Source organism: Cryptomeria japonica, chromosome 5 (assembly GCF_030272615.1).
Source record: "Cryptomeria japonica chromosome 5, Sugi_1.0, whole genome shotgun sequence".
In the NCBI taxonomy this organism is placed as follows: Eukaryota; Viridiplantae; Streptophyta; class Pinopsida; order Cupressales; family Cupressaceae; genus Cryptomeria; species Cryptomeria japonica.
Genome location: NC_081409.1, coordinates 489,767,882 through 489,782,108, shown reverse-complemented (window position 1 = coordinate 489,782,108; position 14,227 = coordinate 489,767,882). Strand labels below are relative to the sequence as shown.

General features: G+C 41.4%; 1 protein-coding gene across 1 annotated transcript in view; it reads right to left on the bottom strand.

Moving 5' to 3' along the window:
• Nucleotides 1-231: 231 nt before the first annotated feature.
• Nucleotides 232-14,227, bottom strand: part of LOC131069787 (uncharacterized) — an 86,671-nt gene continuing 72,675 nt past the window's right edge. Inside the window, exons 2-3 of the mRNA XM_058005345.2 lie at nucleotides 1,299-1,536; nucleotides 232-700 (exon numbers count right to left, since the gene is read on the bottom strand). Coding sequence (XP_057861328.2) covers nucleotides 552-700; nucleotides 1,299-1,536 — 387 coding nt within the window. The 3' untranslated portion in view covers nucleotides 232-551. The remainder of the gene's footprint in view (nucleotides 701-1,298; nucleotides 1,537-14,227) is intronic.

The window sequence follows — 14,227 nt, the reverse complement described above, 5'->3', positions numbered from 1 at the left end:
GGCTGTTCATCTACAGGGTCAGCACCCTAGTTTTGCTGCTTATCAATATCAAAAACATGTATCATAAGTAAGCAGAAATCATTACACAATTATCTGAGGGAGCATGATGCAATACATCACAATCTCATTCATCAAAATGATAAACTAGTCATGTTCAAGTCTACTAAAAGTTGCTTCCGTGCAAGCCCAATTAAAGAATACCATGGCTAAAGCTTCTAAGGAAACTTAATATGCACATCAATAAAAAATGTCACTATTAGAGAATTATAAATGATATGAACTAGAATAAATATGTAGACTGATAAAAGCAGCCTCCCAGAGAAATAAAACCCTAAGCCCACTTATTTAAAAGCACAACAAAGTCTTCAAAGAAGTAGCTGATGCTAATTCACTCTAGTACGCATCGCTTACTGCATAGATGATATTTATGTTTAGGCATCAATGGAACAATTATCTTCTGATGGTTATGCCCTATTCAATACATAGAAAACCTCATGATATTACTTGCTATGTACAATCACAACAGCAATGCTTTTCCAACTCTCCATATTCTAGTAATGCTGCTTAAAATTAGTATTCTGACCAGGTCGATTTGCAGTCATTGCAACAATAGCAGAGGTAGTCATCATAAATGAACTTCTAGTGAAGCCCAAGCCTTTCCTAATTGCTTCAAATACAAGCCAGAAAAATCCTATCCATCCTGCAATCATAGAGAGAGGTAGGTCAACTTAAAATTTCATCAGAAGAGAATTTGAGTACAAGTTAACTGTACTGTAATAGTTATAAACCTGAGAAAGGAAAATTATTGAAACTATGAAGGCATTGGCATTTTTCTTCTTAAATGCAAAACACTGTTCAAAATTATAAAATGCTTCTAATTTTCTGGTGGAAGACAACAACTACCTGCAGCAAAAATACACCAGGAACTTGGTGACAAACATAAAAAATTGGGTGAAGGCATAATCAAAAAATGGACAAACTTGGATATAAAAAACTTAAAAGCTAGCATGTCAACAACTAAGATGATAACTACTCCACGTTATAAGTAAGCTAACACTATTTTAAAAGCTGTATAGAATAAAATAAGTATGACTTCAAGAAATTTATAACATGCAAATGAATAAGTCAATTGCTAGCTCTTCTATACTCTAATATCACTGCAGAAAAGCACAGAGACTTAATATTCAATCTTATACAAGTAAATATTGTCAAAATTTATGTGCTGATATAAGCAATGGATATTTTTTATACCAAACTTATTTCAATGTTTACATAAGAGTCAAGGCCATGGGATGTACCTGCAACAACAGCAACGGCTGTTATGGTAATCAAAGTTGTCACAGAAATAACAAACGCAGCAATAGACAAAGCTCCCACATAAATTGCTGTAAGACAGGTGAAGAAAAGAACCATGAAACCACCCACTGCTGCTAAAGACATCAATAAACCAACTATAATTGTATTGGTTGTAGCTGCCAAAAAGATTAGCATAAATGCCCCTAAACCTGTCAGGGACAACAGCAAAATCATGCCAACCTGCAAAAGGAAAAGGAAAGATTCAATTTTTCACATATTGCCATAAAGTTTCCAAATGCAACCATATTTTATTTTAAAGAATTACTGGCAGCTTTATCTCTCTTTTTCTACTCAATAAGCATTAAAGAGAACAAATTTTATTGATATCAAGTAGCAAACATCTAGCAAGATCAATTTGGACAGAGAGATCATTCATGAATAGAAACTATTATCTAAGAAGTGTCTATGTTCAACTTTCTTTTCCTTGGCCCCTTAATTTATTATATGCATAGCTAATTTTTTATAAATTAATCACAACATTAACCAACTTGTTTAAAATCATTCTCTTCCCTATTTTCTGATTCTTCCCTAACTTGGATCAAATGGGACTGACCTAACCATAATATCCTCTCCATACAAGAACTAGCAAGTACTAAGAAGCTAATAACTCCAATACTAAGGTATATGTGAACAATACCAATGAGAAATGGACATTTTATCCTTTGTTTTAAATGTTCATTTGAACCTGTCAAAGGCATAGCTATGTCTGTTCATTGTAAATGTTCATTTGAACCAATCAGCCATTAACTAAGTCCTCGTAAGACTTTCTATTTCATTGACACTTTTTTAATGAGCTCTCTATAAGATTTTAACATTTTAGTAAACCATCAAAAAGTTGTGCATTTTATTAGCATTAAGGATTGAAGGTGTTTAAGGGGTAATAGCTGTTAAAAGATAATAGGAAAAGCAATTTGTTATATTGAGCTTTTGGGTTCCAGTTTATCAGAGAAATGAGCTTTTGGTGGTAGCAATGAGTTTTATTGACTTAACTGTGTTGATTTTATTGAACTTTTGGGTTCCCGTTTATCAGAGAAATGAGAGTCTCCTTATTTTTTGTAGGTAGAAATGAGTTTCTTTTGTAATGTTTGTAGAGATTGATTGAGTATACAGTTTTGGAGTTGCTGGCTTTCCTCCACCAGGCCATATAGCTTTGTTAAGGTGTTTGAACCCATTTTGGGTTGATTAGGGCAGGCTCTTGAGGACTTGCTTCTGGGTGTTGATTCATATGGTTTTTTTACTAAGTGACCAGTTCTGAGCATTAAAAGGAAATCAATCTTGTCTTAATATTTTTTACAGAAACAAATCACCCCTTGCAGGTAGCGCTTGGTTTTGACTCATGGGTTTTGTGGGAGAGATATAAGCTAACGTATGATGGTATATTTTGTCTATAGCGTTTTTAGAAGGCGTCTAGAATAGCTGCAAATAGGTTTGGAGATTGCTGGAGTAAATTGGAAGAGATTTGAGTTGTTGATAGCCAAGCGTCCTGTTTGATGAAACCAATCTGCTATAGCAGGTTCTTTGATTGAATACATCCTTTCACTTGCAGATATTTAAAGAGCTGGTGACAGTTTATTGGGAGTTCAAGAAGAATGAGATGCTACAAATTCCTAACATCATTAAGGTAAGGCAATTGGTCATCATTTCGTGTGAAAAAGAGACATGCAAAGACTTTTATATCAAGGGTCTTGGAGGGATCAGAAATACATGGAGCTTGGAATCCAATAAAAGAGATAGAACTTCAAGGAATTGAAGGAGGAGATCCTAGAGTTGCCATAGCTCTATGGATGAAAGACCAATTGATGACAATCACAATTTTATCAAGAGTGAGGTGCTTAAATATAATGGTATTTGGTCTATTTTAGTTATGCTCAACGTTCCATTTCAAAGGTGACCACCAAAGGGAATAAGTGTTAAATGGAACTTTTTTGTTGAGGAACATGAATTTGACATAGCTGTGATGACTATTGTAATGTCCCCAATTTTTAAGTGATAAATAAATTGACTTTTATTAAGTTGTCAAAAAAAAAAAATATATATATATATATATATATATATATATATATTTAAATAATGACTTAATATTAATTAATTTAATTAAATAATAAAATATTATTATAATATTTCTCCAGCAAGTCAACCTATCTTCTAGATTCTTCCTGGAGATCTTTATAAGGGGGTTCTTGATGATGTATTGGCATGCTTTCGATTTGATAAACAATTTATGATTTCTGGAGACAAAAATCTTCAAGAGTTGGCAGAAGGGTTGGACGAAAACCTAACTCTTCTTGGGAGTGGATTCATGATGGAGTCCACAGCTGAGCCAAATTTGTGAGTCTCCTTTGGAGACAAATTTGCAGATAAGTCCTTTCATCAGATTGAGTTTGGGATAATAGGAATATTTTATTCAGAGTTATTTGTATATGTTGTAACGGCAATATCGTGGCTTAGTTAATATTGTGACAATCATAAATGTCCGATACAAATAAGGAGTTTGGCGATACTATTAGCCAGTGATTTTGAAAGTATTTGGGAAGCGGAGGCTATATTAAAAGATTAAAATTGTGCATGTGCGGGAGGTACTTGGGTGCGAGCTTGGAACGACACATATTTGTTAATGCTCTGTATTTATTATCAGGCTTCCTAAGTTTCGCAGCTCTATATGGCAAAATATAATTTGATTGGCACAAAGCTCATGTTTGGGGGTTCACATAATTCACGATTGGAGGAGAAAGTGATTGGCAAAGTGTTGATGTGTGTTTTATGCACATGCAAACATCAGAATAAAATACTTAAGTACTTTACCCTCTCTTGAACAAAATCACTTCAAATGTTAAGGATAAGATCAACTAAAATGATTCCAAGGTTTCTACAATCAGGTCTTGACGAGTGGGTAACTTCAATGGTCAATGTGAATTGTTGTTTTCACTTGGGGACTTACACAATTGTTCGAATCAACTTTGTTTATAATGAATGTGGAATGGGTGTGTTGATAACTTTGGATTTGACAATGTAGTTATGGACATAATTCTGACAAGACTTTCTAAAAGAGGACAAAAGGGAATAGGGTTCAAGAAATCTATTCTAAGCCTAAGAATATAGGAAATGATGAACAAATTTAGTGGAATCAAACTAGGCAAGGTCTCACTATCAAATCGAATAGATTTTGACACAAGCTTAGTGCAATCATCTAAGGGGTATCTCATAGATATTCAAATTACTACCATCTAACAATGAAACCATCCAAGTTGATGCATAACAATGGATGTATAATAATCGAAGTTATGTTTGCATAAATTTCCAGTTGACCACGCAAGGCGCACTTACAATCAGCAAGAGGCTAGTGGTATGGATTAATGGATTCCACACAAATACATTCAAAAATTATTTCATTCAATCTAACAAACATGAAAGCAAATTCTAATCTAACTTGGAGAAATTGAGAACCTTGAATGCAAAACAACATTTAAACAAAATCACCATCAAGTCGAACAATGATTTATATTCAAAAACTGCAACATATACCAACAATTCTACAAAAATCTCTCTTACAAATGAGAGGCAATGAAGTATATATAGAGTCTCATACAAAATGGATGGCCAAGATTCAATCAAAATCAAGGGTCAAGATCATGCCAACAAAACCCTAGAGTTGCCCTAATTAGGGTTTACATCAAAAATGGAACCACCAACATATGGCCCAATAGAAAGATACCGAGTCATCAAATAGGGAATCTTCTAGAAGATTTTGCCCTGCATCTCTCTCTCTCTCACACAGCATAATCCAAGAATCTAGCTAATACAGAATCTAACTCCTCCATGGAAATGCTGGGTAAGGTATTCTGTTGTAAATCAATCACATCCAATGCATCCGAGCAAGTGTCCAAAGCGTTCTCCCAATCTGGCATGAGCTTCTGTGAATTGTGAACATGAATCAACAAAGAGACCAAGTCATCTATCTGACTCTTCTTCAAAGAGTCCAACTGATTGAAATAAATGAATTTCATTTTGTCTCTTAAATCTGCTAAGTGTAACCCATTGGCTTCACTAACATCAACTCCCAATAATTCCTCAATTGAGGCAAGGATCTTCGACTGAATATCATGAATTGATCCTTCCATCTCTGCAGTATTCTTTTGTGCGCTATCATAAGTTGATTTCTTCATGGCTAATGAAAAATACTAGCCACGGAAATCGTACATATCACCATTATGCACAATATTATCTCTGATCAATGTGGACATAGGAATCTTCTTCAAAGCTCTGAGGCGTGGAATAGTCTTCTCTTGAATAGGTTGGAATTCCTCCCAAACTAAGTAGGGAAATCATCTGCCTGTCTCTTTGTACTTTCAATCCATTTCTCCATCTTCGAGAGTGTATCTCTCGCTGCCTCATAATGTGAATGTAGTCCACGATCAATTGCAATAGGGGAAATAAGGGTGGGATTCTCACGCCTTATCCCTGCAATATACTCTCTAAGTCTGATATTCTCTTCTTCATACTTATCTCTTTTCTCTCTCTCTATCCAATCTCGCACTGATTGCCTTAAGAGTATCACCAACCTCCTGAAATTCCAGCTCTTTTGTAGTACAGCCAAGGGCAACTGAAATAATCTGGAAATCCATGGGAGTAGCAATGTCCGTTGTCACACCTCCAATAGAAACAGCCACCTGCACAATCAACATTCCTGTTTCATCTCTAGCTATGTGTGACAAAGTCTCAGCTTTCTTTGGTTCTTTCTCCTTATTGCTTCTAGCTAAGTAGTCATCAATGTCATCAATCGGTTGTGCCTCTATCATCATCTTACTTTTCTCCATACTCCTCATCAACCAATCAGGAATAGCAGTCATCTCTATACCATCATCGAGACATATTTCTCAATCAAGCTCTCTCAATGCCGAGATAACATTTGTTTGCCCTCTCGGGTGACGATTAAATGCAGAAAGTAAATGCACAGAACATAATGGAAATATATTAAATAACCAGCCTCTGTATTAATTCCACAGTCCATGTACAATAAGTGCTTATAACATTACATCTGACACGACCAACATGATCATACTTCGAAGAAAAGGTACACAATATATAATACCCGAAGGGGTGCGACACAACCGTCGCAACTCCAACTACCTAACCGTCGGCTAACTAACTGACCGCCGTAACTCATTATTACCGACGACAACATAAACATAATATGACAACATAACATAATGATTATTCCCGGTAACATCATCCCCCCCAAGAAAAGAAGTCGACTCCGACGACTTAATACAAAATAGAGATGAACGGCAGGAACTACTAACGCCAGTCGGACCCGGATCTTATACACTTGTTGCGTCCTCGCCTGAAAACCCTTTTCTGCTACCATCTGATGCTCAAGTGCGGATTTCACCATTATTGCTTCCTTTGCCGTCACAGTCCTCCTGTGCCTAACCCAAACTTGTCTGCAAAACACGTTTTTCAGTCTCAGCTTCCACCAACTGCTACTCAAATGATACTGTCTCCCTAGCCAATTTGTCCTCGATAGCCACCCGTGCTGCTCTCCCAGCATCCAACTCCTGGGTGCGCTGAACTAAGTCTCACGCAACTATTGCCTCCAACCTGGTGGTCAGCTCCTCCCGAGCCCTCTGTGCATCCACCAAGGCAACCTCACGTCCAACCGAGACATACTCCGAGTTCCTCAAAGTGTACCAGTCATGCCTGGAGGTGGCCACAATTCTCTGGCACAAATGCTAGGAGACACCTCAAATCCTCCATCACACTCCCCAAAGGCTAATAACTGAATTGAATAACTCCCTGGTGTCATACAACTACGCGGACCTGCAATGCCTTCCCTCAAACTTTGTTTGTTCCCAACCTCCAAATCTGTCTCCCTCTACGGCTTATGGCTTCCCCGCCAATGCTTAGCTGCAGGCTTCTTTCTCACAGTACGGACAACCACAACACTTCCCGTGGTATTCTGTAGCTCAAAAATAAACTGGGGGTCTGGGGGCAATGCCCCCAGCGGGGTCGAGGGGCAGCGCCCCCGCGGGGTCTGGGGCAGCGCCCCAACGGGGTCAAGGAGCAACGCCCCTCGCGGGGTTTGGGGCGCTGCCCCTCGCGAGGTCCGGGGGCAGCACCCCAGGTGCGCTCCTTGTCGCAGTACAAGGCGGGGTCGAGGGGCAGCACCCCCGCCACCAACACCAATTTACAACCTTCAGAACCCCACAAAAGTCCATGGCGGGCATCATTTCTATGATATTTTATGATGTCAAAATGATGTCAAAACCCTTCTTCTACACTCCAATATTTTCAGTGTCCAGGCTTCAAACTCCAGCGAATTATTTTAAATCTGGTCGTCATCGTTTTTTTTGTTTTTTGTTTTTTTTTGGCACTATAATGTCCCCGATGGCACCCCGGCCATACAACCTCCCTGTACGGTCAACAACAGCACTGGCACCTCCGATCATGCGGCCACCTTCCCGTGCTGCCTACACCCCTTCACCGTACGACGGACCATGACGACGGAGCGGCTGTGCGGCTTTGTGTGCGACGTGTGCAGCTGAGCGGGGGTTTATGCTGGGTGTGCGGTTGACCACCGCACGATGGCATCCACCTTCGGTGGTTCCACCGCACAGTGGTCCCACCTTCGGTGGAGCAGGTGGCCTCACGTCCTTCTTCTTCTTCCATTTTTATTTTTTTTTTAATTTTTGTTTCTTCTTCCAGTCGTACGGTCATCTGTCGTACGGCCCCGTGCGGTGGTGTTTTTTTCACAATTTTTTCCTGCCGTATAGTTAACTGTCTCGTATGACCGTACGGTTTTTTTTTGTTTTTTTTTTTTAAGTTGTCTAGAGAGTCTTCGGCTTGGGTCCCTTGTCTCTGGGATCGCCCTTCATCCTTCTCGGTTTTCCTCGCCCAAAAGTCTCCTGCTTTTGTCCCATGCCTCTCGAGTCACCTACCCGGCCTCTCAGGTCCCCTTCCATCCTCTCGGGTCCCCCTTCAGACTCTCGGGTGTCCGTCCGGCCTCTCGGGTCCCCTACGCGCTTCACCTAGTAGGGTTTCAATTTGTACCCGTTGGTGGCCAATCTATTTTCAATGTCCATCCGAAGACCTGGAACCACAAATTCTATAGGGACCACGGTCTCCTTCCCGTACATAAGAAGAAGAATAATAAAGATTTTGAAGACTGCGGTCTTCCACACAGGGTTCCAATCGTTGCCAACACTCTTCAGATTATCTACATCGCCAGGGTTTGGGGCGTCTCCCTTCCAATATTCTTTGTATTCCGGCAGGTACACCTCTGTTGGTTGCTCTGGTTCCTCTACTTCGAGCCTGTAGCTTTGGAACATTTCGTAATCCTCCATTTGCCAGTGGAAGAGCCCATTAAGTGAGCATACCTCATCCTCAGAACATCCCTCCAATTCGAGCACCCCTTCACTGTTCGGCTCCATCGCGTTCTTGCCCTTGCTTTCATTGGGACCCCCTTCCCCTTTATTAGAGTCCTCTGGGTCTGAGTCGGAAGAGGCGAGCTCTTCGCCGACATCTTGGGTGTGTAGGTCAATGGTATATTTCCGCCCTCCCTTCTCCATGGAAAGTGTATTTTTCTTCCAGTTGTGGTTTACCCTCGCGTTGATCAACCACGCTCTCCCCAGGATGGCATCATAGCCTTTCTTCTTCGAGGGAATAACCACGAAATCTAACAAGAATGGTTGCGTACCAATTGTCACTTGCTGGGCCATCAACAGACCGAGTGGCTTAATGCCGTGTTGGTCCGCTCCCACCAGGTTGAATGTGGGTGGCCACAGGGTGGGCTTCCCCAGCCGCTTCCATGTTTCTTTTGGTAGTACATTAACCCCAGATCCCCCGTCCACAATGGTGTCCTTCAGAATGGTCCCACGGATACCCATTTCTACCACAGCTAAGTGTCTACCACTGCTCAAGGCTAGTAACATCGAGTCAATCGAAGGGCTAACGGAAACCTCCACCTGTGGTGTACTCTTCGAAGCGGTGGCGGGAACCCCTACCTATGGTGCACTCGACGATGCGATGGCGGGAACCCCTACCTGTGGTGCACTCGACGATGCGGTGGCAAGAACCCCTACCTGTGGTGCACTCGATAATACGGTGGCGGGAACCCCTACCTGTGGTGCACTCGACAATGCGGTGCTTTGCACATTGGTGAGGATGGCAGTCCTCAATTGTGGCATAGAGTCTAGAAGGTCTTTTACCTTTATCGGCACCTCTATCTGCAAGATTTGCCCAATGATGTCATTTTCCGCTTCCGTACGGGATGATGTACTCGCCACCTCGTTGTCCCATCGTTCGGTCGTCATCTCACGTTCAATATTGGTGTAATGTCCCCACTTTGAAATAGAATTTAATAATAAATGATAATAATAAAATTAAAACATTAAAAACTAAATTAAAATATAAAATAATATAATTGAATATGATTAATTAAAAATTAATAAAGTTAATATGAAAAGTCAAAAGACATAAAAGAAAAAGTAGCGACTCCCTCAACAATGAGATATAAAAGGGAGAAGAGAACCTCATCTGAGAGGGGGGATAATTTGGAAATGAGAAGTGCAGATCTGATTTAAATAAGTGCACATCTGATTATGGAAGGTTGTGTCCCTTTCAAAGGGTAGAAATAATGAAGAGTTGCACTCCTTCAAAGGGTGCTAATGGTGAAAGGGTGTGTCTCTTGCCAAAGGGCATACATGATGAAGAGGTGTGACCTCTCCCTCAAATTGAGAGATATAAAGGGAAGGAATCAAAAACATCTAGTGACATCACCATTGATCAGATCAGATCAGAATTGTTATCAAGTTACAGGCAGTAACATTTGTGTTATTGATGGTATGCATGGGGATAGTGCTAACAGTGATAGCCACGTTGGAAGCAAAAACCGTAGAAAGAATAGAGCGTACCTAGCATATCCAGGATACACCACCGGCAAGTGAATGGTAAGTGGTTTGCCCTAAACCGTAGGAAATACTTCATGAATAATGCCGTGGAATTCGAATCATACCGCAAGATAAATTAAAAGCAGAATAGCCGATAAATAACAGAGATACATTCTAAATTAATATATTAGAGATGCATTTAGAATCAATGTTGCAGAGATACATTCAGAATTAGCATAATAGAGATGCACTTAGAATTGTAACGACACTTCTAGAGACAGAGATACACTCAGGATTATAATATAATAGTGATATATTAGTGATGTTAAATAACAATTACCATAAGATTGTAGAGATACACTTAGAATTAAAATAGAGGAAATAAAGACTGCTTCAGAGGCAATTTACAGAGCTAGGGATCATTGAGGCATTTCAGAGCAGAATTATATTTAAGTCCCTGATAATGTCTACGATGATTGCTCCCTTTAAAGGAGCCATAGAGACCAGAGGGCAAAATTGAATGCCAAGATTCCAAGAGGAATCCAGAGAGAGATTCATAGGGAATCTCTTAGAGACAATATATATATGTATATATATTGTAGAGGTTAACCATATGCATATGTTAGAGATAGAGAAGCTTGAGCAGGGGTGGGATCTCTGCCAAGCTTTGAGAAAATTAATGATTTCACTCATTAATAGAGATCCCAAATAGAGACCTTAGGAGGACGACATCCTGGGTTGCTCCTAACTAAGAAATATTTCTCAATAGAGGGTTGGGTCAATCCAGGTAAGGTCCAACTGAGTATTGTATCCTTTTTTATAGATAACAATAAATTAGCTTAACATTATTTGTTAAATATGTAGAATAACATATAGCATTCTTTCTTGTATAATTGCCCAAACAAATATATATGTTTCATTATCTTTCATATTGTTTGTATACTAACGTCTGTTTGCAGGACTTGAACGCCAAATAATCCAATCCCCAACTGGGAACATTGCAATTGGCCTTTGCCTCCCGTAATCTCTCCTTCTCCGTACGGGGGTCGAGATAAGTGGGTTTTTTCGTCTGGGCGCGAGTGATCGCCAGTACTTCTTTCTCACCAGTCTTCTCAGCCTTCTCAATGTTGAGGAGATTAACCCCTGCCTGTGGGCAATTTGCGTCCTCATGGTCGCCTGGCCCACACCAACGGCAGAGGTGCTGAGGGGTGGCTTCCTTCATGCAATCACGAGCGAAGTGCCCCCACTGATTACAAGCCCTACATTGGATAATTGGCCAGCCCTTGGCGTCATATTGGATATGGCTTCCGTTATTGTTATTGTTGCTATTCCTTCCGCCGCCGCGTCTGTTGTCCCGGTATCCTCCAGATGATGCCGTTGTGTTAGTATGTTGGCCAGTACCCGCTGGTGCGGATGTTGTGGCCTGCTCCGTGAACAGTACCTGGTTCATTTGCGTACTTTGGGTTTTCATGTTGTATGGGCACTCCTTGGTGGAGTGTCCCATCACTTGGCAAATCTCGCAGAATGCCTTCTTTTGGCAAGTACCCTTTGTGTGCCCTTCCTCTTTGCACTCAGTGCACCATATGTCCCCTTCGCTCCGACCAGTGCTTCTCATTATTTTGAATTCCTTTCTCATTCGCTCCATGTCTTTCTGGAGCGCTTGCACCCGTTTGCCAGCCTCGTCGTCGCTGCTGCTTTCCTGTGAAGAGTCATCGTCCTCGAATGAGGATTTATTACTTTTCTTCTTCTTTGATGTTTTGTGTTCGCTCTCCAGGTCCATCGCCCTATTATAAGCGTCGTCATATGACGTCGGAGGTACAATTTTCATCTTCCTTCGTAGGGAGGATTTCAACCCTTCAACGAACCATCGTTTCTTCAATCCATCTGCGGGTTGGCTTTCCATTTTACCCAAGAGTTCTTTCAACCTCCGACTGTATGCCTGTACTGTCTCCCTGGTAACTTGTTTGGTACTGTATATCTCCGTTACAATTTCATTGTCATCACGGAGCAACCGAAACTCCCCCGTGAATTCCTTCTGTAGATTGGCCCACGTGGCCACTTTTTGCTTGTCCACATCAGAGTACTATGGCAACTCCTCGTAACGTGGCTGGGAACTGCTGTACCCAGTCATCCTGGTTTGTTACTCCGTTGGCGGACCAAATGGTTTCACATGTACGGCAGTTCCGTAAGGGGTCTTCCTTGCCCTCCCCTGTGAACTTTGGCAATTTTTTTTTACTCGCCATCCCACCGCTGGGTCTCGCTCCTCTAATTCCTTGTGTGCTTGTACCTGGCGATCCTCCGCCTCCTGCAATTGAACCTCCACTCGTGGGTCCTCCGGAAAAAGTTGCTGACACCGAACCAAACAAATTGCCTCTCGTACGATACCCTTGTGCTCCCTCGGCACCTTCGGTCGTACCGTCACCTTCCGCTGTCTCCCTCCGAAATGGACAAATTCTTTAGCAAGTCTCTGGTAGCGTCGATCAAGTTTAGACTTCGCCTTGTTTGTTCCACCAACTCTTCCCAACTTCTTACCCTACGGTGGTATTCTGGCGAACTGTAGAGTTCTCCTTCGGCACCCTCCGTGACTCCTTCTCCGTTCCCTTCGGGCAACCCTACGACAGTGTAATTCTCTCCGTCTATCTCTGCCTCCGCAACCTCCGTGACACCTCCTGGGTTCCCTTCGGGCAACCCCTCGGCCGATCGTCCCTCGGCAAGCTGCCTTAGCCTATGCCTTCGTTCTATCTGCTATCTGAGATTCAACGCGGTTTGTGCCACTTCCCATTCGTCACTCTGTATCTTTTTATTTTTGTCCTTATTTAGTCTATTGGGCATAAGTCACTTCCATACACAGCAAACACACGCCATGTACACAAAAAAACTTTTATTATTTTTATTTTTAGTTTGCCTTTCGGCCACAATTTATATCAGCAATGTGTCGGGATTATTACAAGGTTCAATTTCCCCTTCGCCTCTTGCCATCACGCTCTGCGTCCCACGACGATTGTTCCCTTTGCGCGTCGTCGGCCTCTGGGTAAATCTCACCGACGGGTAGGCCCGTTGTGTCCGTGTGCCATCCGTGTCTTCCGTTCCCGAGTTCGTCTAGGCAACGGCGCCAAATGTTTGCCCTCTCGGGTGACGATTAAATGCAGAAAGTAAATGCACAGAACATAATGGAAATATATTAAATAACCAGCCTCTGTATTAATTCCACAGTCCATGTACAATAAGTGCTTATAACATTACATCTGACACGACCAACATGATCATACTTCGAAGAAAAGGTACACAATATATAATACCCGAAGGGGTGCGACACAACCGTCGCGACTCCAACTACCTACCCGTCGGCTAACTAACTGACTGCCATAACTCATTATTACCGACGACAACATAAACATAATATGACAACATAACATAATGATTATTCCCAGCAACAACATCATCATCATCATCATCATCAGGATTATCCCTGGTCAAATCATATACATTGTTTCCCAAACTAACCTCCAAAAGGACAGTAGGGGATCCCGGCTAATAATCATCCTCATTAGGTGGAGCAGATGTAGTTGTGGCATGTAAATCCTGAACATTCTCTAGTAATATCACTGTGTTGGAACATTGCTCAGCCTCTAATTCTGTTCTGGCACTTCAACTTCCTTGATTGATGAGACACTGAGGGGTGGTGAAGGAATGATAGTCTTTTGTTTTTTCTTCTTAACCTCCTCAATCTTTTTCCCTCTAGCCTTGACTTCTCCTAGTGTGTTCTTCCTTCTCTTGGGAGCTTGACTCTCCTCATCCGCATGAATCCTGATATCACTGATAGTTCTTTGATCATCTTCGAAAGAGGATTCCTCCAGTTTCATCTTTTCATAAGTGAAGGTAACACCCACATCAACTAACCATTCATCTGATCATCTACCCATCCTCGGGAGAAATTCAAGACCTCTCTCATCAATACATTCAAATCTGTCACTTCTTGTTCTGAC